This window comes from Fusarium redolens (genome assembly GCF_020744475.1).
Source record: "Fusarium redolens strain MPI-CAGE-AT-0023 chromosome Unknown BKA55scaffold_5, whole genome shotgun sequence".
Taxonomy (NCBI): Eukaryota; Fungi; Ascomycota; class Sordariomycetes; order Hypocreales; family Nectriaceae; genus Fusarium; species Fusarium redolens.
Window position 1 is genome coordinate 2611378 of NW_025763668.1, and position 27950 is coordinate 2639327.

The 27950-nt window shown below is 49.9% G+C and overlaps 7 protein-coding genes across 7 annotated transcripts; 3 read left to right on the forward strand and 4 right to left on the reverse strand.

Moving 5' to 3' along the window:
* Nucleotides 1-1430: 1430 nt before the first annotated feature.
* Nucleotides 1431-1937, forward strand: BKA55DRAFT_537468 (uncharacterized protein; the record flags this gene model as incomplete). Its single annotated transcript, XM_046189918.1, has 2 exons — nt 1431-1534; nt 1739-1937. The coding sequence occupies 2 exons, from the start codon at nt 1431-1433 to the stop codon at nt 1935-1937; spliced, it is 303 nt and encodes a 100-aa protein (XP_046052490.1).
* Nucleotides 1938-6418: 4481 nt separating this feature from the next.
* Nucleotides 6419-8125, forward strand: BKA55DRAFT_505536 (uncharacterized protein; the record flags this gene model as incomplete). Its single annotated transcript, XM_046187201.1, has 2 exons — nt 6419-7292; nt 7389-8125. 2 exons carry the CDS (start codon nt 6419-6421, stop codon nt 8123-8125), a joined length of 1611 nt encoding a protein of 536 aa, XP_046052491.1.
* A 1081-nt stretch (nt 8126-9206) lies between these two features.
* BKA55DRAFT_506484 (FAD dependent oxidoreductase-domain-containing protein) lies at nt 9207-11323 on the reverse strand (the record flags this gene model as incomplete). Its single annotated transcript, XM_046187267.1, has 2 exons — nt 9207-9352; nt 9424-11323. The coding sequence occupies 2 exons, from the start codon at nt 11321-11323 to the stop codon at nt 9207-9209; spliced, it is 2046 nt and encodes a 681-aa protein (XP_046052492.1).
* A 1111-nt stretch (nt 11324-12434) lies between these two features.
* BKA55DRAFT_537471 (uncharacterized protein) lies at nt 12435-15321 on the reverse strand (the record flags this gene model as incomplete). Its single annotated transcript, XM_046189919.1, has 5 exons — nt 12435-14171; nt 14221-14406; nt 14470-14976; nt 15042-15096; nt 15161-15321. 5 exons carry the CDS (start codon nt 15319-15321, stop codon nt 12435-12437), a joined length of 2646 nt encoding a protein of 881 aa, XP_046052493.1.
* Nucleotides 15322-18496: 3175 nt separating this feature from the next.
* BKA55DRAFT_563290 (uncharacterized protein) lies at nt 18497-22383 on the reverse strand. Its single transcript, XM_046192375.1, has 7 exons — nt 22183-22383; nt 21892-22115; nt 21465-21835; nt 20375-21405; nt 19651-20283; nt 19300-19596; nt 18497-19240 (listed from the first exon to the last, which is right to left on the reverse strand). Exons 1-7 carry the CDS (start codon nt 22330-22332, stop codon nt 18794-18796), a joined length of 3153 nt encoding a protein of 1050 aa, XP_046052494.1. The 5' UTR covers nt 22333-22383; the 3' UTR covers nt 18497-18793.
* Nucleotides 22384-23447: 1064 nt separating this feature from the next.
* BKA55DRAFT_505750 (WD40-repeat-containing domain protein) lies at nt 23448-24988 on the forward strand (the record flags this gene model as incomplete). Its single annotated transcript, XM_046187216.1, has 4 exons — nt 23448-23508; nt 23569-23723; nt 23775-24886; nt 24916-24988. 4 exons carry the CDS (start codon nt 23448-23450, stop codon nt 24986-24988), a joined length of 1401 nt encoding a protein of 466 aa, XP_046052495.1.
* An 808-nt stretch (nt 24989-25796) lies between these two features.
* BKA55DRAFT_537474 (uncharacterized protein) lies at nt 25797-27950 on the reverse strand (the record flags this gene model as incomplete). Its single annotated transcript, XM_046189920.1, has 2 exons — nt 25797-26104; nt 26165-27950. The coding sequence occupies 2 exons, from the start codon at nt 27948-27950 to the stop codon at nt 25797-25799; spliced, it is 2094 nt and encodes a 697-aa protein (XP_046052496.1).

Sequence of the window (27950 nt, forward strand, 5' to 3'; positions counted from 1 at the left end):
CAATATGTCCACTCGCAAAGTGTGGCTGCCCTTGGTGTATTGTCGATGACGGCTGCTGGGCATTGAAAACAAATGTGGTCCTTTCTCCTGTTACCGCAACCTATCGTCAGTCGGTCCCTTTGGGGTTACACAAAGTTTTCACCTCAGTGTGACTGATATCGCCAAGCCATGTCTAAATGTACGGCTATGTTGACAATTCAGTGTGAGGCGAGATTAGTAACCTACCTCTTCATGCCTACCTATACCGAGAATCAGAAATTATGGTTAACATCATGAGACAACTTGATGATAGGGGTAAGACTTGAGATTCAACACATACAAACACATACAGCATCATGTCTGTTTTCCTTCTCAGAGATTCCCCAGTGTCAGTCCGTTTGCAAAATCAAGTCTCAGCCCTGTGCCACCCCCATCAGATCAACTCAACGAGGCTAGACCTGCTAAAAAAACGTTTTGTGACGGGACTGAGCAGAATGACGGCATGGTCCATTCCAAGGGATGCCTCCACATTCTTGTCCCTTAGAGGTGTCTCCCATCAAAGGCCAATTGCAGCAAAGACAGCTGGGGCTTGCTTATTGCACAAGAATTGGTGTCGGTATGTGGGCGTGGATCACTGTCATCATGATCGTCAGCCAATGCTTTCTTCCATCAGTATGCGTGACCAGTCATCAACCACTGCAGTTTGCTCTTGCGTTGAGGGCTCAACCGACTTTCGTTGGCCTGCTGAAATGATCTTGTCACCCTAGGCTTGAGGACAATTTCCACAATCATATGGCGCCACCATGTGGTCAGATGTGCTGTTGGATGGGTCAGAACTCCACTGATGAATGCCGGCCCAGTCAGAGATATGATACTTCAAAGAAGAAGCGCAGGGCGTGCTAAGATGAAATTCCTGTGCCTTAATATGACTCGATGCTGCAGTTCGAGTCAAGGTACCTGATCAAAGATCGGGTATAGCACGGTCAGGAGTCGACATCGTGCATATCTATATGTTCATTGTCAACCCATGATATCAGACTATTGTTTAGGATCTGTACTCACTACCTACTTTGCAGCCATCACTGGAAACGGAGACATCTCTGGCCCCCTAGAATACGACACACAAAGTAATGGAAAAGAAGTGTTTTGATGGTCCACCTCACGCCGCAATTCTTTCGTCTAAGCGCGGCTATTCATGGCGTTTGTTCTCTCAACCCGTGCTATCGCGCAGTATCAATCGGTCACCTTGTTGCAGAAGGAAAAGAACCAGGGCTTGCTACTGCATTGTACAGAGCCGTGATTAATCCAGTAACTCGCAGTTTGAGGCTCTTTCAGGCGACTCGGCATCTCTCCCGGCCTCCACTACTTTATGAGGGAGGGTCGGTCGTGCTGCAACATTCACCGACCTTTCACCCTTTGACCATTGCATTGTGCCCAGGGGCTAGCAAACCATGGAGGAGACGGTCTTTGCACTCCTGTCATCTCATTGTGCCATGTATCCAGCGCGGGCGAGACAGATGCCGCTGTGGTTATCAGAATCGCTCGGAGTCGAGTGGTACGTAGCAAACCCGGACGGCTGGGCAGGATGGCGTTCGCTTGTTTAAAATCTCCGAGGGCTGATAAGATTGGCTGAGAATACAAACTGAGAAACAGCCATATTTCCTACCTTAGAGAAGTGCCTGAGTGCTATGGGACGGGAGCTTGGAGAAGCCCGGTTTCCTTGCTTTGCGCGCCATACAATTAATGACATGACCAATAGGGATAGCAGGATGTTCTCATCGCGATCGGCCGAGCTACCGCCCTCTAGCGTCAAAGCCAAGATGGATTTGAGGGTAGAAGGTCCAGTCGCAAGGCCTTGTCTCTCGCGCCGTCGCTCTGTTGCAGGGGGTTTGAGAGTGGAACACTCCACTAAATTAGAGGCTCATGAGGGGCACCTGGTACTCAAGGACGGCATTTGATTGATCTTGTGAGAGGGCTCGAGGAGGATCCAAATTAGAGGTTTGAGATGGCGGTTGATAACAAGGCAGTAAACCACTGCCAAGAGGTCATCGACTTCCATAGCAAAGACTGTCAGTGATGAGAGGGGCGACTAACATAGCGTGCGTGCCTACTAATCTCACCTGTTGATGGGTGGATGATAACGATGGTCTTGGAGACGGCAAATGGCACCCATTTTCATCATCTTGGAAGCTGGGTGATGCTTTGTTCGTCACTGATCACACATTCGCAAGGCAAGGTATGCACGGTAGGTAATGTTGTGGTTGTGCGCAATCTGCACACCACTTTTTCGGTATTAAGAAGACAGTCGATGCAATGCAACCAATGCATGCACTGCAGATGATAGCTGCTATCGAGCTCTCCTTCTAACGTTACGAACTTGATATTGAGAGACATGCTATTTGCTGCATGGGAGGTGTGACGCAGAGGTTAATGCTGGCTGCCCAAAGCAGTCAGGTCAAGGCCAAGAGAGCGACAGACTAGACCCCGTCGATGACGATCCCGCCTTGGTTCTTGGTTGCCCACTCGTCCATCCATGATCCATCCATTCGAGGGAGATCACTCATCACTCACGGCTAGGGCTAATTAATTTATCTTGGGGTGTAAATCTCCCGTTATTGCATGGCATGGTGATCCTCGGATCCAGCCTTTGAATCCAAAGGGCAATACTTCAACTAGGTATCGCAATAAACCATCATCACAATATGGTGGACGGGAGAATGAGCACACCACAAATCATTAATTTAAAATGTCCACCTTTCATGGTGCGCATTCTTCTTACAAAAACCATCGATCCATTCATTCCGTCACAAAGGGCAATTGGGGTGAGAGCGTGCGGGGAAATCTGCCACCATTAGCTCGTCATATTATCCCCGCGCCGATATTGCATAATGAGAGTGCATTGCGATGGCGTGTTATGTTTGTGTTTACCTCTGCTGCATAGGTATCTATCACCTTGTTCTGGTAGATCTAATTCACCTGAGTGGCCGACCACTGCGATCGAGATGACAACGACTATAATTTCGTGAGGGTCGAGAATAGACCACCAAGAGATCAGAGAGCAAAGACCAGAAAGAAATAAACAAAGAAACAAACAAAACTTGGCAGACAGACCCCATTGAGCCTCCACCATTAGCCACAATTCTGCCCTTCCTAACCTTCTAGCGTGATTCTATCGATATCTCCAGGGTGTCTGATCTGACCGACGGATGGGATGATCAAATTCAAGACAGCAAGTTTACGTTTGCATCTCCTCAGTGGAGCTTAACCAACCCGCGTTCCTGTCGATGGTGCTCAAGCCTCAAGGAGCCAGGCCATCGCCCGTTACATTGCACGACACGGCACTTCACCGTCGGCTGTGTTGTGCGTGCTCCCTTTGGCCCGTCCATTGCAAACATTCAGGGTTTCCCGATTCTTAGTGCCACTGCGTCACGCTCTGCCGACTAATTTGCCACACTCAGTCACTCTGTCCCGTGCTCGAGCCTCACAGTCCCCACGCGACTTACATAATTCTGGCCTCAGCTCCAGTACCCTTCGGCGTTGTCCGTGACTTGGGTTAGAAGACTCGGTTTTTTTTCGTGTCTGGTTTTTGCTTTCATGAGCCTTGCTCTCTTCAGTCAGCCACGTGCCTGAATCAGGGGACTTTTTCTGACTCCCTTGCGTGTGTCAGGTTATCAAGGGCCATGTCTAGCATGTTGTCGGTTATCTACGCTGCCTAGAAAGCGCCTTTCTCCGGCAAACGTTTGATGATGCTGTGATGCTTTAGGCAATTCATCGTTCTCTAGATCATACTTCATAACGGCTTGTAGAGTTTATCTTGGTACTTTGTACTAGCTAAGTCACGAGGCTGTGAATGTTCCAAGATGAACAAAAAAAATATTCCATATATAGAAAGAACAGCATTAGAATTACCGGAAGACACCTTAATACCTACCCCACGTCAACAAAGAGAATGTGTTTGAGCTGGACCCCTGTTCAAAGATCAGGGCGAAGGAGTCGAAAAGAAGAGAAGAAAATGCTTCTAAAAGCCTTCTTTGCCTCACGGTCAGGCTGAAAATACATACAGTACATAAGACCTTACCCTGGTTGTGAACAACCGAGGTGACCCCTTGTCAGCCAAGCATTCGTCCAGTCGTGGGTACCAAGCTGTGCCGATGTGATGCTGAACACGGGTACGCGAGTGAAGATCCATCGTCTTGGTGGAGGCCTGGGCAGTCTAACAGTGGCTTTGGGCTGTAAGGGGCGCTATTGGTTTCTGACAGGGCCCAATATGGCCCTGTGGTGAGTGCTGAGTGGTCCCTGCCCTTCCTTGCACCTTCCATTTCGTCGTCGTCGCCACCTCACCTTTGTCGACTTTACCTAAGGTTAAGGCCAAGGTGCCGTACCGTAGTACCCTGCCTTACTGAACCGTATCCAATTGGCTTGGTGACTGGCTGGTCTGTCTCGTCGCCTCCGGCCCCACCCCTGGTTGTCTCTGTCTTGTGTTTGGCTCTTGTTGATCCAGTCATGCCAGGCTCGGTTTTTTTTCTTCGCTGTAACTTGACTGGTGTCGTAACAGTAACAGGCACAGACAGGAGACAGTACCTCAGACGCTCTGCGTTTCTACGCGTACTCCAATTTCTATTGGCTGAATTAATTCTTTTAATTTCATTCAGTGAGTGAGACTTGAAGCACTTTGCTCTCTCCGTCAACTACGAGGGATCCCAGTGCTAATTCTGCAGCGATTCTTTGGTCTCCCGATCGTTTGGTTTGGTTTGGTTTCGCTCCCTCCGCTTGGTACAGGCGTTATTGACGTCGTCCTTGCTAAGCGCACCCCCCTGTTCTATCCGCCCTTCCCTTCCATCCCGGCCTCTTTCACTTTCTTGTCTCTTCATCTCCACATCAACCTCTCCACCCTGGGTTGTTTTCTGTCTCCGTCTGGCTCCTCATCCCTCACTAGTAGCCCAAGCTGTTCCAGAGAGAAAAAAACCAGACCAAGTGAAGACAAAAAGAGAGAATCAAAAGAGAGAGAAAAAAAAAAGGCAAATTCTCGTCGGGAGCTTTCTCTTTAAGACAAGCTCAGCCCCAGCCCCATTCATCGCCCGCTCTGATCGCCTTCCTTTTTTTGGTGTACACTTTTGCAGGTGACGACACACACGACACGACGTTATCGGCCTTTTCCTTACAACTCGTCACTCACATCGATACACACTCAGAGCACGCTCTTTTTCCGCCATTGATCTGAATCTCGGACACGATACTCCTATAAGCACATAGCATACCAGGCACCTGTCCTGTTTCAACTGTAAGCTCCTTTCCCCTCCTTTCTTGACAAAGATCCCCAAAACCCAATACCACCAGACCAGACCAGACTAACTAATCAACCAACCAACCAGCAGATCTGCCGCCTCGACTGAACTTTAGCGCTCCTCCAACGCCGCTCATACGCCCGCCGCGCCCACGGTCCCTCACTCGTCCTTTCACCTCCACAGCCCACAGCCTACTCTGCAGTATAACTGGGGTCTCGACCTTTATTACACTTTGGATCCCCCAGGTCCGCATTCCTACTGTTGTATTCAAAACTGTCTCTCGCCCAAACCCAAACACTCTTTCGCTCTAGACATCCACCTGTCTTCCCGATAGACTCACGGCCGGCTGCGCACCATCGAACTCTCGTCGCCTTCGTCCGCCTCCTGCTGCTGTTCTTCTCTGCCCGGCCTTCGCCAAGCCCTCTGGCATAAGTCACCATCCGCAATCCGTCCACGACGACATTCACCGGCTCGCCGCTTCAACTATCCTCGCATTCCAATCCCTTAAGGACCACCCAGCAACCCCGACGCTTCCAACCTCGACGGCCTCGACCCTGCCTTGCGCCATCTCCGCTTTGGGATTGATTGTCCTCGAAACGTCACATCTACGGGCCTCCAGGCGGACGTGTTTGTGATCACGTCCGATCGCCAATTACACTACCTGTCTTGTCCGTTGGGGCATTTCTGACTTTTATTCCGCGTCTACGATCCTGGACCCTCGATCTTGGCAATCTGTAAATCATATCTCTCGCCTCCTCGTCTTCTTCATCGTGGACCCTCTCTTGTGGTACAGATTGGCGCCATAACAAGCCACCTTCCTCCGCATATCTTTCGTCACCATTGCGGCCGTTCCCTCTGTGCCCACTCTGTGGTTTTCACCGACAAGCTCAACAGAATAGTTTGTCCTTAATGGCCTTATCGTTCCTGCGGTAGCCTACTTCTAGACCCGACGCCTCTTCCTGTCTGTACCATATGAGCATCTGGGCCAGTCTTACTGCGTCAGATATTCAGTCCCCACTTGGTGTCGCTCTTATTACTTGACCTGGTCCCCTCCCTTGGAAACGCTCCAAGATCTGGTTCGTTTCCTTATTTGATCTTTTGACTACTCTACTGCTCGGCCTGGGACGCACCGAAGTGTTCCTGACCATAGAATGATGGGCGTATCGCGCTCGCGGAGGCAATCTCTCGAATGCCACGGATGCAACATACCTCCGCCATCCCCTCAACCATCTTCAGCCTTTGAGGACATCTTCGACGTCGATTCGCCTGTGTCAAGGCCTGTCAGTGAGGCCTTCATGTCTGGAACCTCCACACCAAATGGCACAATAGGTTCTCGGCCACCATCTCTGACCGAAATTCTTCTCGATGTTGCATCGCCACCATGGACCCTCAGCGCTTTCATGGCCTACCTTTCACAGAATCACTGCATGGAGAGCCTCGAATTTACACTCGACTCACAACGATACGCCGCCTTTTACAACGAGATGATCACCAATAACCCGAACCGCACTCAAGAGAACAACGACCGTGTCTGTATTTTGTGGGAAAAGCTCATGCAGGTTTACATCATCCCCTGTGCGCCTCGAGAGGTCAATCTCCCGGCCCGTATCCGCGATCAGCTGCTCGGCCTTCCTTGCGGCCCAACCCCCCCTCACCCCGCACAGCTGGATGAGGCCGGCCGAATCCTCTATGAACTCATGAACGATTCCCTACTCTTACCTTTTCTCCAATCTGTCGCTCCCATGCAGCTCGACGGACCCGTCGACGAGCATGGTCGCGGATCTCGCCGTTCCTCAAACAGCAACACTAGAATGGGCGCCCCTGTCCGCTCCATGAACTCCATGCACCACACCGACCCTGAGTCCCTGACTGACGACAGCGATTGTAACTCAACTCCTGGTATGGAGCCCATGACTCCCCCCACCACACCGCCTACTTCGGAATGGGCCTTTACAACTTCCCCTGGTGGTCTTCAGCGTGCTGTGGCCGCTCACAACAAAGGTTGGAAGAAGATGGGCGCCAAGTTGGGTTTCAATCGCAAGAGCTCACGAACACGCTCCGCCCCTACTTCATCTCATCCTCCTCCGCCCGAGGGGTATCATATGCATCACGACTCCTTATGAGGGTCACAGGTCGTGTCATTGCCTGAATCATCCAACGAAGCCGATTGGACTCATGAGATTTCGCAAGAAGCTCTTGGGGCCCAAGGCCCGTATCATGGTCACCCTCTGCATAGCAACTCACATGCAGCGGATGATGGTTGGTACCACAACCCTGACCTCCGACAAGATGGTGGTTTCGGAGATGGCACGGCCGCGAAGTTTGACACCGCTCGAAACGGTGCGAAGGCGTCTCTCGTGCAAAGAAACATACGCATGAGAAGACGACAGAACAAGCCTCCGGAGCTTGTAACCAATATGCAGTCGGTGAGAAATAAGTATACTGCTCAGTTTCATCAGGCTTCCGCTACACCTTCATATCGCCCTGATCTGCCTGCTCTGCTAGTATCGTCCGACTACGCGGGAAACAACAACATTTATGCCACCCCAACGCCAATGAATGATGTGTCTAATTATCTACCCACGCCCACCACCAGCAATGAGGACATAGGATGCCCATCGACAAGTTCAGATCAGGAAGCGTTCAGATACGCTTCCCCAATAGAGGACATGTACGGATGGGATGCAGAGCTGGAAAGGCGTGAAGCCTCACCAAGTCGGGACTCGATGAGCTCCACCGAAGGTCTTGATGCGTTCGCTCTCAGCTACAGGCGAGCCAATGGTAGCAAGCATAGCTTGCTGCAGCGAGTCTTCCGGGTTGGCTCTTCTTCATCTATGGGCAAGATGGAGACAGCTGTCTGAGGTGCTGGGGTCAAGGCCAGCTATGAGCATGTTTTCTTGTTTGATATTCATTGTTACGACGTCCAGTTTGGCATTTGCATACATGGGATTGTCACAGGCCATCATACGATAATGGTGGCCATGTACGGCAGGCAAGGCGTTGGCGGGTTCATCATTTGTTATCTGGTTTCAACTGCATCACGGCTCGGGGTTTGGGAGGTCTTTTTATTTATTTGCAAGATTGTTTGGCTTTGAGTGTACGCACTGGGCCACTCATCCAAAGGGTTTGGGTGATGAGACTGCATTTTCACGAGGCGATAAACGAACGACTGGGCGGATGGCAAAGAAAAAAAGCCATGAGTGGCCGTTCTGACGATGACGATAACGGCCTTTTGGTTTTGGTTACGATTTTGGTTTAATATGAATGGGTACAAAGAAAAGAAAGAGAAGGACTCTTGTGTCTAGTTAACCATGATACCCCCTTCCTTCCTCAACAGGAGGGAATCTAGACTTAATGTCTTAAAAAACATATTACATTAACAAAGCCTCGTTGTCTTTATTGTTGTGTGACTGTCGAACACGAACCAGACTTCAGTGTGACCCTTTCTGTGACAAATGTCATCCAGGGGCTGGCCAAACGCCATCAGCAGCATGAATGTTACAGCAAGTCCAGTTGAGGAAGCCCATGATAGGAGTAAAGCGCCGGAATGTGACGGTCTGGAATGCTACGCCGATTATCAAGCCAAAAGCAAAAGACGATCATTGACTGTGGACTATGAGATGCTCATCGTTACTTGCACATGTGATGTACTGTACACAGATCTGGCTGAATCAACGCCCTTGAATATCTTGGTGCGGTACTAGCAAAAAGGGAACTCATCAATCGATATGGCTATCACTTTATCCCAAGACCTACCTTTTACGATATGCCATTGTGGAAGCCATTGTCAGTAGAGGCTGGTAGAAACAAGCTTCCACGATCATCAGCCTTGAATGGAAAGCTTGATAGATGGCATTTAACTTGTTCTTGGGAGTAACCCCCAGCCGCCATTACAAATACCACTCTCCACTTAGCTGTCCTCTCGGATCTTTTGATAGTGATTCAGCCCTGGTCGGTTGGCTTATCGTGGCGTGAATACATCTGCCATTCCAGCGAGCTGGCAAAGTCAAGCTTCCCTTGCTCAACTTGCTTACGTGTCACGATAAGCATGGGCTTAGGTAAACCCATAGACTCTAAGTAGCCAACAGCTAAAGATTTTGTGTGAGTGCGGTAACCTAGTCAAGGCAGAAACAGATGGGGAAACGGTAACAGTACGCACATTCTTTCCATTCGAGATCCTTTCGTTGACGGCTCCACTTGAGCTCTTCAGCCATGATGTCTATTACCTTGGGGAGGGCTTCGAGGGTAGCCTGTGCATTGAGAAAGGCCAGTCGCGTGCGTCGAGCGAGAACATCAACGGCCGTCTGGGCGTACTCATGTCGAACAGCGTATCGAATCTCACCATCAACGAATGGATAAAGTTGGGAGATGCGCTCACCACGTGCGGGAAAGCGCTTGTCAGTCAGCTTGCAAAGCGAGGCAACAGTCCAGGCACGGTCACCGTAGGACTCGGTCAAGTGTTTGGCGACCTCAGTCTCAACACCAAAGTGCTGGATAATAGGGATGAATAGTGTTGGGCTAAAGCCGTGAGCACCAACTAAACGAACCTTGTGCGTCTGACATTTGCCATTCAATATTGCCCCATCGTCAATTAGATCAGTACCGCTAACACGAGGTGCATCTGTAACAGGCCGGGGCTCAAGATGAAATTCTTGAATGGCAGAGTCCACGCACTCCTCTGCCATTTGTCTATAGGTAGTCCATTTCCCGCCTGCACAAGTCAACAAGCCAGATGCGGAGATATCAATTAGATGGTTTCGAACAAGGGACTCCGTGTTCTTGGCTTTGGGATCCTTGACGAGCGGCCGAATACCGGACCAGGCAGCGAGGACATCACCTCTGCGAACATTTATCTCAGGGGAAAGATAGTGGCTGACTTCACTCAGGATCCATTCGATAGACTTCTCGTCGGGTAGAGGATTTGGTGTGATAGTCGAAGGGGAATCGGTGGTGCCTGCGATAGTGTTGCCTTGCCATGGGAGAAAGAAGATGACCCGACCGTCAGACGTCGATGGATCGATCAATCCCATTTTCCCAGGACTGAAATAACCAGGGAGAATGACGTGGACTCCAGATGCTGGGGCTACGATTTCCTTGCAGCCTGGGTCGTCCATTTTCCGAACAGAGTCAGTGAAAGGTCCCGTACAGTTAATGACACTCTTTGCGCGAACAGTTATAACTTCAGCTGGTCGACCATCCTTTACAGAAACAAGATCCCTAACCTTGGCTCCGCAAAGCTGTCCGTCGCCATTCTTCATGAGTCCTGTGACCTCAGCATGGTTGACAACAGTTGCGCCATAGAGGGCAGCGGTCATTGCGATAGAAACATTCATGCGCGAATCGTTATGTGCACCGTCGTAGTACACGAGAGCACCGACAAGGTCTGTAGGTTTAAGCATAGGGAAAGCCTCGAGGGCCTTACTTCGAGTCAGAAAGTAAGAACCCTCAATGCCTTCACTACCAGCAAGAAAGTCATAGAACTTCGTGCCAGCCCAGTAATAAGGAGCTTTCCACCACTTATCTAGAGGCAGCATAATGGGGAGCCAGGAACTCAGATGGGGTGCCGTCTGTAGGAAGTACTTGCGTTCCTTTAGAGCCTCCTTGACGAGTAAGTACTGGTTATAATCCAAGTTCCAAACGGCTTTTTCGAGATAGCGGACACCCCCGTGAACCAGCTTGGTACTCTTGCTACTAGTGCCGCTGCTGAAATCGTCACGTTCGACAACAGCAACCTTGAGACCACGAGTAGCAGCGTCGAGAGCGACACCAGCACCAGTAGCACCACCCCCAATGACAAGCATGTCGTATTGCTGGACTTGAGATCGAGAGCTCTCTCGGAGTTGGTCTAGTTGTTCTTGGCGTGACTTGACACGAGGAAATCGGGGGAGCTTAAAAGTGCCGTCAGGACCAAAAGTTGGAGGCGGGACTGCGGGCGATGTGTGGCCTGTGAAATCACGGGGACGGTAGCTATAGATGAGAACAGCTGCAGATGTAGCGACAACGCCTGGTAGCCAGAACCGACGAATGAGTCCTCTTCGCGCGCCTGCCATGGGCGACATGTTTGGCGACAGCGCAAGCTTCAGCGGTAGTTCACCCAAAAGCGTGACGTGATATCGTGATGAAGAAAGTGTAGGTATTCCGACCGAAACTACCTATATGCGAGTGTGTGTGTATGTATGTATGAACTGGTAACGAAGTATTGATTATGCGACAGTGATGGAGACGATGTCTCGGTCGCACTGTAATGACGATATCACGGAATGAATGCTCCAACAATTATAGAGGAATAAGAAGGTCGGGGACGGGGTCCGACCGGTTTGGAACATATCCAAGTTACCTTAGGTACTTGAGGAAGAAAAGGAACAAAGTGGAAGAATGAAAGAAGAGGAGAAAATATATAGCAGGTACCTTAGAGATAAGGTAGGCAAGTATCTAAGGTAGGTAAGGTAGGTAGGTAGGTACTCACCTATGACGAAACGTGGTGGCACATGTTAACCCAAGCCAAGACAAGGCAAGACCTCCCCTCTTCTCTCCTTCTCGTTGAGTCTGGGTGTGAAATGAAGGGTAAGCGCGACACACTCATATGGACGTCCATCCCTCCCTTGATGAATTATGCGGGGAAATAGTCTATCGAAGCTGATCAAGACAATCTAAGGACCAACTTGTTTAAGAGGGGCTGAGATATGTTAGTGGACAGGCACAATAAGATAAAAAGCAGCAAATATTGTCGTTATCAGTAAGTTATCGAGACTCGAGAATATCTAAGGTACCACTAACCAGGTATGCAGGGTAGAGACCCAAGATACCTCAGGTAAGGTAACTAAGCTTCACCAACAATTAGTAACTGACACCTCCCCCTTTCGCATAACCTCAATTGCAGAGTATACATATGAATCACTTTTTGATTGCTCCATGTTGTATAGATTCACGCCGCAACTAAGCCCGCATACGGACCAAAGTATCTTCTATATCTGTCTGACCATCCGGATATCCAACCATCCAACCAATGATCCATCCATCCGTCCATCCATCAAACGAAAAACCCAACGCCATTCCAAAGAAGCAAACACCAAACCTCGCTTTCCAACACTACGTTAAAAAACAAAGGAAACGCGCAATGCATTGAATATGCATGCGTACATTGTAAGGAAAATCCGCACAGTCCTTTCCCTAGCGACTCTCTACCGTCTTTGCAAACAAGACATCGACAAAACACGTAACATAGCTGTGCCCCCCTTTACCAGCCTCGATATCGTTGGATAACTGGGTACCAATATCGTTGGCGCCGAAATGACCCATCGACTGCAGCTCGATACCTGCTGCAGCAGACGGTTTGGATATCGTTCTCTCAATTGTTATTGTATCGGCCTCGGAACCATGACTTGGCTTCCTTGCAGCTGTCTCACCTCCTTCTTGTACATCCACAGTAATCTCTTGAAACACCATGATGCCACCATATGATGGTGTTGCTTGCAGTGGCTCCTGTCGCGGGACGTATGTACTCGATCCTTCCCCTGAGTACATTGACAGCGTTCGTGCGTTAGTCCCTGGCGAGCAAAGATTGATGGTCGAGCTGGATCTTGCCGAGTCATTTGATGATATAACATGCCCGGATATTTTTGAGAGCGATTTTCCTCTGTTCCGCGTACTTCGAATGGTCTCTGATCGCCCGAACGGCCACCGACTAGACAAGGAGGGACTTATCTTATCCTGGGCGCCCTCTTGGCGCTTCGCCGTCTTTGCGATGTGGCCAAACTCCTGGTGTAGCCCTCGAGTAAACTCCTGATAGGACTGGGTCGATACTTGACGCATTCTGAAAAAGCTCAGGGGCACGAACTCGCAGTTGGGGCTTGACAATACCGAATGAATGGGAATTACCAGTCTCACCGCTATCATGGTTGCCTCCAATCGCTTTTCATCCCCACAACAAGGTATACGGAATGCTGTTGATGTGAGAAGTGCATCCTCGAGCAAGGGCTCCTGCGTCCATTCGCGTAACGCTTTGATGGTATCTGCAATCTGCCCGGCGAACTCAGCCTCTCGGTCACTGCGTTGGGAGTCTTCCTTGCACTTCTCCACGATCCTGGACACTGGTACGTTCTCGAATCTCCTGAGGTAGTGCATTTGCCAGTCTTCAAGATTCTCAAAAGGGAAGGGCATCGATGGGAGTAAATGGCGTGCGCCTTTTCTCACCAGGACTTCAAAGCCAGAACTGACACGAGCGCGGACAGCAAAGAAGCCCAGGTGCGTTCCTTGGTGGATGTGATTGTGTTCGCTTGTATATGAAGCCATTTCCCTCAGTTTCGTCTCAAATTCGGGGGTCTTAATCTGCATGCTCGATTTGATGAGGTCGCTGACTTGATGCAACTCGGCAAATCGATATCCGGTAGATATCAGACGCTCAGTATCGCGAACCGACTCGGATCGGCGGACAAGGAACATCAGAGATCCACGCCCATAGTCGTGGTTCTCCGTATGTAGCCCCTTCTCCGTAATATCCAGACTGTTGTGGACCTCCTCGTTGGCATCGCTGCCTTCCAAGCCTGTCCCAGCGTTCGATTGTTTGCGCAGTTGAGGCCGAGGCCGTCTACCGTTGGCACCCGTTGGCAGAATTTGGTCCCATAAAACTCCGATGGATGTCAGGTCTTCACGAAGTCGGTCAGCAAGAGCAGCTGCGGCGAGACAGAAAAGCTCCCGGAAGATCATGTCATAGCTGTCGATAGTCTCGCCATGTTCGCTCACAAGCTGGATGCCTCTTCGTCCATCTTTATGAGTGCGGGAATGTGGAAGTTGTGATACATGTTGTCTCATTCCCCCAACAAGGCTCCATATCATGTTCCAGTTTCTTGATGCTTGGTACATCCAATGAAACAACGGGTGGCCGGTATTGAAACCCTCCTTGGCATTCTGCTATGTTCAGTATCATTGCGACAACTTGGCTGGAGTCTAGTCTCACCTTTTCCAGGAAAGAATCAGTCACCACAGTGCTTGGGATATATCCATCGGGGTCAACAAGAATCCTTCCTCCTTTATCGAAGATCGCTGCTGCAAGAGTGATCTGCTGGGCACGAAGGGCGGACCTTCTCATGTTCCTAGCTCGAAGAATAGCCGAAGTGGCAATGATGAAGCAGGCTCCTAATGACTTGTCTTTGTTAGCAATCCTTGCTCTTACCATTACAAGAGACCCGAGCTTCCATGTACTTACCAAGCAAATGACAACAACAACAGTCCCTGTTCTCGATGGCTCGTTGCCGTTGGGCTTGATCCTCTTCAGTCGATAGCGGGTGCCTACAGAAGCGCACCAATGCATCCCAGAAACAGCCCCAGCGAGGACAACAGCTGAGATGACTCGCTTCCACCATGCATTTGCCCACATCGCTCGAAACACGAAAAACATGGCCAAGGCCACGTTACTTGCAACAATAGCGATGATAGCCGATCCAATAACGTATGACGGTTTATACACGCATGTATAGTTATTGATGGAAGCATTGCCGAGATAGTGCATCCCGCAGACCGCAGTTCCGCAGAGGACACCGCCTGCGATAAGCCTCCACCATGAAACGATGTTGTTGGTGCCAACAGCCATGAAGGCAGCGAGAAGAACTATGATGGGGACAAAGAATGATATAGCAGTGAAGCCGCTTGAATAGGCGACCTGCAATTCCGGCTGACCATCAGCGAGATCAATGGCTCTGTTTCCGATGAAGTGCTATAGGAACAAAGCGATGATAAGTTTATGCCAGGAATTTTAAACCAAGACGCAACATAACTTACCATACACCAGATGGATACTCCACCCATCGTAACTGCTGAGCTCATGAGCAGGAGGCTGTTTTGGTTAGGACCCTTATTTGGAGAAATCTGGGGTTTTGGTTATTGAGGCAGAGACATACTGATTGAAAAGACCCCTTAATCCGGTTCGCCGATTGATGAGCTCGAGGGTTGAACCAGCGCCGACCAGGCTGACGATATAACTCAGGGCGACGAAGCCAGCATTGTAGCTCTGAGGCACGATATGGCCTTGATACCGCTGGAGCAACTCTTCCGTAGACATGGTAGCGGATATGTGGAGGAGCAACGACAAGTTGCTGCCGCCGTATTTGAGGAAAGCAAAGGTTTCAGACAAGACAAGATAGGAAAGTCATCCGGGACAACAGATGTTCTTAACTGACACCCGTATGGCAGGTAGCGAGGAGGAGGACCTCCGGGCTGTTTCTGGTGGAGTTTGCCATGTTGGCCTAGCCATTACGGATAGGCATTAACGACTTGACGTGAGCTGGCCGTCCACTCAGCAGCTGGGGTTTCTCTGGATTCAACACAAGGGAGAAGCCTGCATTCTGATTGCCACAAAGAGACAAAACGTGGACAATGAGGTGCTTGGCGCTCAACCGGGAGCCGTAGGCGCTAGCTTGCAAGTGCGATCTCTTTTGATACCCCCGAGTCTTGGACCAATGGAGCATGGTGGCCGCCCAGCTGTGGCTTGATGGCTTCCCTGCTTCATTAGGATGACGGCGCTAAGACAAGCCATGACACCCGAATTTCGTACAACGGGCATTAAGTACTGGGGATTAGTGCCGGAGGCTGTCAACATATCTCGCCAACCTGCTAGCGTGATCGAGTTGCTCCCTCGGGGATGACGAGGGGTTGGACAAGAGGTGAGAGTACAATCGTTGGCCATTTACGATTGACAGGACTGGATATCGTCTTGTTTGTTCTAGACAAGGCGGAGCAGTGTACCAAGTAGGTACTGTGCTGTATTGTAGCGTACATCTCTGGCGATTCTACGGATAGATTTGGAAAAGACATCGACATTTGCTACCAACAGATTTCCAGGGCATTTTACCAGGTTCTTGGGACCAGTGCTGGATAGCCGATCAAACCTTTCCTCCCCTGTCTGCCTTCCTGTCAAGGAAAAGCAAGCAAGGGATTAGAGAGCTGAGTGTAGGGGGGTCTGAGGCCCCAAGATGAATTGGAACAGACCTGCAGGGAGAGCGGGGAACAGGAACACATCATACCGTAGCCAAGTGTCTCACAGTACCTCGACCCTTGAGTGCCACACCTTGCGATTTGTCGAGGCCGGAGTGATCGGGACTTGAAGTTGCAGGCTTGGCAAAGTAAAAAAAATAAAATAAAAAAGAACTCATACCTTCAGCTCGCATCGGCTGCATTGATGGAGCATCAAGGGCAAGGGCAAGGATAAGAGCAAGGGCAAAATAGAAAAGTTACAGGTCATCTAGACCAAGCCAAAAGGGATTGAGCAAACGGATCTGTCGCTTATCTTGCATCTCTGTTTCCATTCCTTTGGCTTTGTCCATCCCAACAATGCAATGCTGAGTGAGGCACAAGTGTTTCCCTCTGAGCCGGAGACACAGGATGTGCAGTCTGTGTCGTGTGGAACCTGTGGAGACAAGCAACTAAGAGGATCCGGCTTTACCATGTTGTCGGGAAATTGCAAATGGTGATGAGATGGAAATCTGAAGCGACAGGGATAGATGCCCTGCCCTGGACTGGATGTGTCTGTGTGTGTGGTCTGAGCTCGTTTGTTGTTAAACTTTAGCGGCACACCGCCGATCCACGATCCTGATAACTGAGTACTCTTGTTACTGACTGAGCTGGGATACCGAGACTAGGTGGTCAGATCTCACCCGCAATTTGTTTTCTCTCACATCATTAGCCTCACTCGCTACGGATGCCGGGGCATTGTGATGCAGAACCCATTCGAGTCTTGATCTGCAAGCCAGTGGTTTGCGGAATTGATAAGCCAACATGTTATGTTTGTGATACTGTGTCTGTTGCCATGTTACCCAGATTGAGGACAAGCTTGGCTGATAGCAGTTATAACACAACTTTGTCGAGTCCGGATGCACCAACAAAGTGATTAATATGATGGCGTCTGTCTTGCGTCAAGGCCGTCTTGGAACCCCTTTCGGGGAGGGGCGGAAGAGTCGGCCGGCCTCAGCTATGTGTGCTTTGGCTATCTTTTGAAAGTTGCATGTGTTTTGGCTTTGCCGACAGTCTTCGCAGCATGATATGGTACCTACTTCATGATGTAATTGCTTTTCCTTTGGTGTTCATATTTTCCCCATGGCCTCGATGGCCGTCATTCTTCAAAGCCCAGTGCTGCTGATACGATGGTTGACTCTCCCCCATCTGCCTGTGTTAAGCTTTTTTGGTTTCGGTTCTCCCGCCGCGTCGTCACAGCCCGCCTCAAGCCTCGGTCTCACTCTAAGCACGGACGGGAGGGGACATGCGTTGCCATGAGGCAGATGGAAGAATCCTCGGTACTTGGTACGTACTTGAGATTATGTCTGAGAGCCCAGATCTCAGACTGGAATGCAAAGCGACCAACATTCATTCATCCAGTCTAATAAAGCACGTTAAACTTTATCCGAAAGGAAACCCCTTCGCCTCCCTCTTGTCTTTCTCCCTTTTTGTAAACTTTAATCGCGAGAAAGCCCTTCAGCCCTTCAAGGGCTTCAATGACTGTTATAGAACGACCGGGGCAAGTTGACCATCATGCTATTGCTTGTGACACCGATTTGCCTGTGAGCATGTACTGTGGGGTGACACCGTATTCTGGACGTTAACTGCTTGATGCATTGTTTGAACGTAACGTCATAATGTGGCCGGCCCGCTGTAACAACGCGTTTTGCTTTGTCGTGATGCTGGCTGGCGACGATAAGGGCCCGGGAATGTCTCACTTTGGCTGCAGCGCTAGGTCGTGTGATCCACAAAGTAAAGTACTTTTAACATGCTTCAACCAAGGTCTTTTGGTGTTCCACATATCCTCATCTCATATACTGGCATCACCAAATTGTTGCGCCTTACGCCAAATGCATATGCAGTGACCAAGCCAGAAAGTCCTTGTGTCTTTACAGGCTCCGGGGGGCTTCCGCTCAGGCTTGTTAGTAATCGTAGCGTCGCTTACAGCCCTCCCAGACCCATCGGATAAGCGCACGATCGAAGGGGACATTGAATGTGGATCTGGGAATTATCTGCTTCAGCTCGTCAGGCTAGCAAGGTATTGGGCCTCGGGGGTAATAAACGACGCTTCTGCAAGGGACAAACAGCACTTGGACATGGAGAGACCCTCCCATTCAGGAGATGCATCCGTAGTATGTAAACACAAGCGTAATCATGATGTTTTTAGTGTGCTCCAACCTCGTAATTGGAGGGTCTTTTACTCATTTAATTTGGCATGAATGGGTGGGTGGGTGTGCATGCGTGTGTGCGTGTGTGCGTGTGTGCGTGTGTGCGTGCGCGGTATATTCAACCTCAGCCCCGCTAGCCGATTGACTATAGCCACAGACAATCCGTCTTATTGGATCGAAATTCAGCTTAACGATGAACGTTGAGTTCACCCGCAGCGTTCTCTGCGAGCTTAAAGAAAGCCCGAGCAGGGTCCTCGTAGATTCGCTGACGATGTGAAACGTAGCGCATGGAGCCAAGGGCGTGCGTGATCTTTAGTCACAAAGTCTCTCACCTTCCGCCTCCGATCGTTCGGGTCCGTCCGCCAGTTTCCTTCGTCAGTGCTGTTTGTGAAGCAACTCGTCGGCGAGTCTTGTTAGGTAGAATTGGCGGATTTCAGATGGCAGGCGGTCAAAGCTCTGTACAATCCGGCTGATGTCTTGCCGTGCCTTCTCATACGCTGCCAGATCCCGGTTACCGTACACATCTCGACCTGTTGAATAGCCGCTATCCAGGTCGCGAAAGAATACATTGACCGCAACGCTGAGATCAGTTGTTGGGCTGGCGGTATGGAGCCACATCGCTGGAATAAACAGGAGATCACCCGGGTTCAGAATGGCTTCGTACGGATTGGTCGACACCAACTGCTGCTTGTCTAGGGCTGACATAACATCAAGACTTGAGCTTGAGGCACCTGGCGCAAATGCCAAATTGTTAATGTCCGTTGGCGGCAGGAGAACCATACGCTTTGATCCTTGGATCTGAGTATAGACGTTTGCCATGACCTGAAGCCCTCGATTGATTAGCCAAACGGGGCAGCTCATAATTTCCACGATTTACTCACGTCGTAGTGTAGCCACATGTTTGCTCGGCCGGATATCCTCAGCACGGAACTGAACATCCGATCCTCGATCAAGCCAAGTTCTTCTGGCAACTGGAAGTCGTCGGCAAGAGTTGGGAAATCGTCTCGAAAGTTGGCTGGGGACTCCGTAGGCTTTGCTTCAGAGAGTGCTCGTAAGTACACTGGTTCACCTCTTGCGGCTTTGGCCATGAACGCCGAGAATGACTCAGTAACATAACGAAAGTTCTTGGAATTGAAATCCATCTTGCCTGTTGAACTTTGACATTCATGTACAACGATCTGACATCTCACGTCAGTAGGTTCACCTAGGCTTGGGCAAACTTGATGACAAACCTCCTTCGTCTCACCTATGCGCTCGACCATATACTCGGGGCTCCATTTATCCACGCAGCCTCCCAGGTCTAAGCCTTCAATGATGACTGGTCTTCTGTTCTGGACCAGTTGCTCAAAGTCCGATTTCGATTGTAGCTTGATTCTTGCAATCGACTTGATCGAGGGTTTGAAAGTTAGCTCGTGCTGTTCAATGGTAGTTGTTGGATGTGTAAGTTTAGGCGAATCCTGGTAGTAGATAGAGACTGGGCTACTTTCCGCCAGCTGGATAGATGGTATCTCCGAGATAGCATTCGTGAGATCAACCTTGTAGACGCCAGTATCCCAGAATGTTCCCATGGAGAAACAAGTAGCTCCTCCGCCTAGAACAACAAGCTCAGAGCTTGAGGAAACAATCGCAGAGCCAACCATGAAAGGCAATTGCCCGACCTCATCTCTCAAGTCGACGTTGAATGCTTCCAACTGCCCAGCTTTGACCGAAATGCAAGCCATAGATTGGCCTTGTGAGGATGGATCCTGTCCCACACCACCGCATACGAAGTGCAAGGACTCCACGCCTACTGTTTGGGCACCAAAGACAGAAAGTGCCCCTGTATATCGATGAGAGTCAGGGACAACTTCAAAGTGAATGTGTGGCTATGTTTCTGTCAGCAAACTGAAACGTGATGCTTTTCAAGTCGGCAAACAGTCGACCCGTCCTGGGGATAAACTTGTATAGTCAACATACCACATTGGTTGAAACATCGACAGTCCAGAAATAAGCCTGCTCATTGATTTTTCCATCTTTACCTATTCCACCTGCCATCAGTCCCTGGAAATTTCCACACTTACTTCCGGTATTTGATGAGACAACGGCAAGTGTTCCAAAAGTAGAGCTGGGTGTGACACCGGTCATTGAGCATTTGAGCCACCCTTTGACAGGGTGGAACAAATAATAATTTGGCGAAATGTCGGAAGGACCTGTCTTACCCCCAAGAACAAGAGCAAGAGATGAGCCTGGTAAGTGAACAGCGCAGTGCCGGAATAGTGGTGCAGGGAGATCGAACGTCTTTTCCCAACGGTTGGAGTCCTTCTTGAAGATCCAACAATCATTGAGAGCCTTTGATGGAGAAGCCCGACCCCCAACAAGTAAAACGCCAAGATGTCCAATGTCGACAGTTGCATGACAGAGTCTTGCAGTTGGCCCAACAGGTGACATCTCAAGAGCCATACTATCCTGTTGAAGGGAATAGACATCGCAGGAATCGAGTCTTGCTTTGATCCCCATCCCCAAAGCGTTGATTAGATATTTGCCTCCCTCAGGGCTGGAAGCTATCACCGGTGCACCAAACCGGCGTTTGGGAGCACCCAGCGAGCCTAGTGAGGTCACATTTGCTTTGACATGCTTGTTGGAAATCCCAACTTGACCACGTTGGCCCGCACCTCTTTCATCTCTATGATAAGCCGTAGCATGGAGCACGAGGTAGTGTCTTGCAAAGAGGACAAACTCCTCCCATTCATCGAAAGGTTCAACATCGTCAAGGGCAGCTCTCTCGTTCGAGTCGAGAAACAAATCGCTATTCCAGGCGTCCCAAAGGTCCCAGACATCGACGCTGCTCCACCCTCGTTCCTGAAAGCGGCGGCGCTGGCTTTCGACGGTTGGATATTGGTCAACCGATTTAAGGGATGTATTGAGTTTATTAAAATGCTTCAGCATTGTGCTGGCAAAGGGGTGTTCAGGCCCATGGGGGAGAATTTGTTCCAGAAGACAGAACTCAGCTGGGTTTCAATCAGTTTTAAATTGAACCAGTTCGACAGGGACTTGGAGATTGCTTTACCTTGTCCAATAGAGCTAGCCCATTGAATGAGAGCGTCGGCTGAGAACGTGTCCATGTAAGTTATGGATACTTCAGCAACAAACAACACCGAACATTCGGCCAGATTCAAGAATGACTCGAGGCATTTGCGGAGAGACTCCAGTTCCCTGAGATCACAGCCGATCTGGCAATACTTGTCGCTACGGAGGAGTATCGGGTCCGCAACCTTTTCGCTGATGGCCGGATTGTCACCTAGCAACTCTTGTAACTGTGGTGTTCCAAGCACAATAGCCCGCTTCTTCCGCATGAGGTCCGGATAGTCGACATCAATAAATAGCGTGTTCTCACAAGAGTCACCGTAGCGATGGTACGACTGCCACGGAAGAACATCACTGTGAAGGTGTCAGTGTATGCGCTTTGAGGGGAAGTGAGATAGTTGTTGACTCACCTTCCTGCTCCCAGATTGATAACCACCTTCTTACGTCCTGGTTTCGGCGAGGTAACGAATTGGCGAACAATCACATCAATGGCTCTGAGCCTTAGCCAGTAACCACGGTTGATGAGAGGGGCTCTTCGTTGGAACTTGTTCACAAAGTAGCGGAAGAAGTGCAGTTCATCTGGGTAGTAAAGCCTTTCTACGCTCCGCTTGGAGACGATGCTGCTGCTATTTGTCTACAAAGTGTGAGTATCGGTCCAGCATGTGAGTGATTTGAGATGTGGTAATAAGTGAAAGACTTACTCCCATTATCAGGTCGTCCAGAGCCTGAGTTTTGGATACTTTGGTGGGCGGGGGGTTATCCTTGGCCATGGTGATGAGGCGACGCCAGCAACGCGATGGAAAGTACCTATGCAGAAGATCCTGTCTGTCAATCTGCCAGAAAAAGGGCATTTGTCAAATAGAGGTAGATACCAAGACTACAATTATCAAGACAATGTAAAGAAAGAATTGTTAGTGAATTGTGCCCGTAGTAGTGTCCTTTTAGGTCTAGTGTGAGCATGTAGGGTGCATCACCTATCCCAAACGTCCAGGGCACCTAGCGTAGCGTTGCACTGCTATCTTGATAACGATTGGTGACATATCCGGAAGTCGACGTCACACGCCAAAAAAAGGCATAAGGATGACCAGGCTGCCTGGTATTGAGATCTCAACCTACTGAGGCCGCCTTGATGTTCTTTTTAGACATCTCAGGTATCAATTGATCCTCCCTGTAGATTATGTGCCCCTAAAGATAAATATTATGGCCCTTCTCACACTCTATCACTGTTTACTAATTTTGAGGTTTCGATATGCTTAGGTACGATAAGCCACTTGCTAGGTGTTTGACTTTAGGGGTTGGTAGTGCAGTTCCCTACAGGGAATTAGTGCATGTGAAGCTTCCCCCTCCTCCAGTTCTATTATCCACCAAGGTTCTAGGCAGTACCACCCGTGGAAGTAAGGTAAGGTTGGGGGGCAGTAACTTAGTGGATGGGCGCACGGTAAGGTAGCTTCCTCCCAGAATCATCGTCCTCTATCAAGACCATTGCTACCAATTCGTATCAAATCGTGAGCTCTAACTATTGCATATCAACCTGGACTACTTGGATCTGAGTACACAAGGTAGCTCACGCTTACACTCACTGTCTTCACTGTCCGCCTATTGTCGTTTGCGGTCACCTGAACGGTGTTCCCCCCACCGACGCCATTCATTGACTGTTGCGGCGCGCTCCACGGTCATTCCCAACCTCTTGATCACGGCCAAAGTTGTCAACCTAACCTCAAGCCACGTACTCGTGTCATGTTGAGCAACCTGCATTAACATATGCTGCAAGGTACCGACCGATCTGTTCGCCGGCTGCCTCTGCCGCATCGTTTTCTCCTTCGCGCCCGAACAGTCGATATCGCAAAGCAACCTCAAATCCAGCTCCTAGGCTTGGTCCTATCTTGCCAGCCGAAATCGCATACGATATCTCGCAGCGCAATCGAATTTGTTCCAACTTGATTTTTCGGACATATAAATGCACGCCATGGCCACTCCCACCCTTAATTTCATCACTTTCAATCAAGACCACAGCTGTCTTGCTGTTGGTATGGCTGCCTACCTCTTGTCCCTGTGTTGTCGTAGCTAACTGCGTTTCTTCTTCGTAGGTACTTCTAAGGGCTTCCGCATCTACCATACCGATCCTTTCTCTCGAATCTTCAGCAGCGACGATGGCAATATTGCTATTATCGAGATGTTGTTCTCTACCTCCCTCGTCGCTCTCATTCTTTCTCCTCGCCATCTCATCATTCAGAATACCAAGGTACCGGAACTCTCATTGTCAAGGTGGTCGCATTGCTCACAAATGGACTAGAGAGCATCTGTCATTTGCGAACTCACCTTTCCCTCGGCCGTCCTAGCTGTCCGATTGAACCGGAAGCGCCTGGCGGTGGTTCTTGAGGATGAGATATACCTCTACGATATCAGTAACATGAGCCTCCTGCATACGATCCCGACTTCGCCAAACCCTTCTGCTATATGCGCCCTCTCACCTTCCTCCGAGAATTGTTTCATCGCCTATCCACTGCCGAAGCCTCGAGAGGATCCCGATGCCCGTCGACCTGCTCACGCGCCTCCCCACTCAGCCTTTGTTGCGCCCACATCAGGCGAAGTATTGGTCTTTGATACTCTTACGCTGAAAGCTGTTAATGTCATCGAGGCGCATCGCTCGCCGTTGTGCTGCATCTGTCTCAATAATGAGGGTACTCTGCTAGCCACAGCCAGCGAGACAGGCACTATCATTCGCGTCTTTTCGGTCCCAAAGGGCCAAAAGTTATATCAGTTCCGACGTGGCACCTACCCATCCACTATATATAGTATGTCGTTTAATCTGAGCTCGACACTATTGTGTGTCTCGTCAACTTCGGACACGGTTCATATCTTTCGACTTGGAGCGCCTCCAGGAAACAATACACCGGCTGGGGCGCCTATTGAATCCCCGGGATCACAGCGACAGGATCGTTGGTCTCGAGCAAGGAGCTTTGATGACCCCGAGTCCCCAGGAACCAGTGCAGGAGACTCGCCTAAGAACGAACAGGCCGATATGGATACGTCTGGAAATGGCGCAGGCAGTAGCAGCAGCGCAGGCCATACAAGACAGAGCGGCTCATTCAGTAGTATGCTTCGTCGCTCTTCTCAAATAATGGGTCGAGGAGTTGCTGGTGTCGTGGGATCCTACCTACCTCAATCCGTAACAGAAATGTGGGAGCCTCTACGCGATTTTGCTTATATCAAGATACCAAAATCTACAGTCCCTTCGGGGACTTCAAGGGCTCTGCGGGATGCTCCAGGAGGTCCCTTGCGAAGCGTTGTAGCGATGAGTAGTAGCAGTCCTCAAGTTATGGTTGTCACTAGCGATGGCGGCTTTTACATTTACAATATTGACATGGAACATGGCGGAGAAGGTTACCTCGTCAGGCAATTTTCGTGAGTACTCCTCCAACGCTCAAAGACAGATGTGCTGACTATCGATACCAAAGTGTCTTGGAGGGTGACGACAAAAGCGACGCTTCAGGTTATGGAAACTAAGTTAGTCTAACCCTACAAAGCTCATCAGAAACTGCTGTAACGATGTCAGATCAACCTTGTGCGCTGAGCGAGGTTGTTTAATGGAGCGGAAGCATTGCTACAGGCGTTTCGGGTCTGGAATCTATTTAACACTAAACTCTTTTGCGACGAGACATCCTTTTCTCTAATACCCCCTTTTTGTTATACTTCCGAACATCGTCCACGGGTGTCATCTAACGTACGCGCAATGGGCGGAAGGGGAGCGGAATACTTTGGTAGAGGAGGTTTTATCACTGGAGCCTGCAGTTTCAATATTACATCTCAGCCATAAACTTTATTGACCACTTCCATACCAATCGTGCTGTATGTACGTAAAAGGCAAAAAACGAGTAGATATGTGTTCATCCAAAAGCAATCATAACCCATTGTCGTTCATCATTGTATTCAGTAAATCCAAAATTTCCTATGTGGCCAAAGACGAACAAATACTAAGACACAAACCCAAATATGAACCAGAAAATAAGGAGCCTCAGCTACCATACAACGCCGAGAAACACAGCCCTTTGAGGACTTCCATCTTAGTCCAGGACCAACGAGCGCCGATACGATCCCCAGTTCCTAATCCCCAATCATTCTTTCATGCCAAAACGCGGTCTGTCAAGTAGTATGTCCAGCACGGTGACTGTTCCGCAAAAGCACTCCAGGTACACGCGAAATGAGTCAACAAACAAAGCTCGAGGAACTGGTTCATACAGTTCCTGTGGTTCTGTGGCAATCCCTCAACCAACAGACCAGCTGGAAAGCAGCTAGATGCACCGATAATGCTGCTTTATCGGGAATATGGTCGGTTCATGAGTGCAATCTCCCGTGCAATCTCCGCCCACTCCAAGGTTCGTTTGATTTCGGCATCTGGATCACCGCCCTGCTGGAGCGCCTCCTCGTACTTCAACAATTCGTAGGCAAACCGAAGATGTGGTTGAATGATGACGTTCAGGCGTCGGGCTCTGACATAGCAATACGCATGAGGGAAAGACATCTGCTTCGATCGCATAACCTCGGCAATACAGATAGTAGCGCTTCGAGATACTCCTACGCGGCAGTGCACCAATGTTGCAGTGCCGTTTCGACGGCCCCGATCTTTTCCTCACAATTAGCTTCCGCAAGTTCAACAGTTATCTGCAGTGTCATAAAACCTACCAATAAAGTCGAGACATCGAGTGAACTCTTCAGTCAATGGATCGATGCCATTGTCTTGAACGCCCTGAACCACGCAAACATTCTCCTTGCCCCAGTCCTCAAGATCGCCCTCTCGCCACATAGCTGTCTCGCCAACACTCAGGACCTGGGTGATGCCAAGGGCCCGTAGGAGATCTGGATTATTGGCATGCCCCAGATTACCCAAGTACATATAATCCAAGACTCGACTTGGGAATGATCCATCCAAGGCAGCGAACCAGCTCGGCTCATCCCTGGTCAAATGAGTGATATCAGTCAGGCTCAAGCCTTTGCAAACAGGAGACTCTCGGAGCAATCGTGGTGTGATTGAGGTCAATAGTGCGACATCAGTGGGATAAGCGAAGAAATTCCGCTTCTTTTCAGTGTGGAGTTTAAGCCATGCTTCAGGAACAGGCCGTCCAGTACTGTAGCTGAAGTACGCAATGCTCAACATAGTCGACTCGGTATAGCCATCGGCACAATGGAGTAAGATCTTGCGAGGCTTGACCTCAAAGATAGGTTGCTGATCTGAGGGCATAGGCGAGTCTCCCTCAGCGTCCAGATCATCTATGCCCAATGCTGGTTCAGGCTCGGGATACGAGCCATGAGCAAGATGGTAGATCCATTTACAGGTTTCGAGGATACCGTCTGCTTCGGAGTGTGACCAAGTCGGGGGGAGGATGCTTCCGGACGATGGGAAATCAAGAAATCGCTGTTTGTTGTCACCATCAGGGCTTTCGGCAATGAGCTGGAGAGCCAATGGGTTCAGCCGACCGAGATCGCTGCACTCAATCAGAATGTCGTATTTCTGCTCTTCAGGACTTCCTTGTTCAGGCGTAGGGCCCATGAAGACGTTTTTGGAAAATTCGGATGCCTCCGTCATCGCCCACATCTCTCGTCTCTCCTGGTTGAAGAAATCAAGGACATTGCCTGTCATGTGGCTAGACGCGTCTACGGCCACTATTTCAGGGTGATTTTCTTCGAATTCTGAGAATGGGCTTGTGCAAACATACGTATGATACTCTGGCATCCAGAAACCTTGATCTTCATTTCTTTCGTGCCATCGCTTCTGCGCACTCGCGATATCCCATGCCACTTTACGAGTTTTGTTCAAATCCTGACCATAAACAATTATGTCCGACAAAACAGCAGTTTTTACTGTCTGGATTTGAAAGTTCCTAACAGAAAACCCCTCCCGAGGATCCGCATCAATAAACTCAGTGGGCTTGTTTGCTTGAACGATTTCATTCGGAGCAACCGCCCCCTTCAGCCGCGCACAGTTTAGATCTCCGTCAGCTTGGACAAGAGTGACAGATCTGATACAAGAGGGGGTGCGCCGAAGAGGTCGTCGTCGAGTAGCAAAGAACGACTGCTGAACATGGTTCTGCGGGTGTAGACCATGGAACCATGGGAAGACAAGGGCTGGGTCAGGCAGCGGTTGTCGTGAAGCAACGTCGAGGGCCTGGGCGACACTAGATGCATCAAGCTCATAAATAGAAAGCTCGCCTGACTCGAGTCTTTTAAAGCCATCAAGTGGATATAGAGCTGAGGTCTGTTGCAGCTGGTCTTGAGACGGAGGTGATGGCGGTGGAGTATCAGGCTCGTCTGGGCGAGCAGGTCCAGTTGGACATATGGGAAGATGCTTATTAGGGACGGGAACTGAGCATGGTGAAGTAGAGCTAGAGCTAGATTCAAGAGAGAGTGGCGGGGTGATGGTAGACGAGGGACGGTGAGGTGGGATTGGTCGGGCGAGGGTGATGGTAGTCAT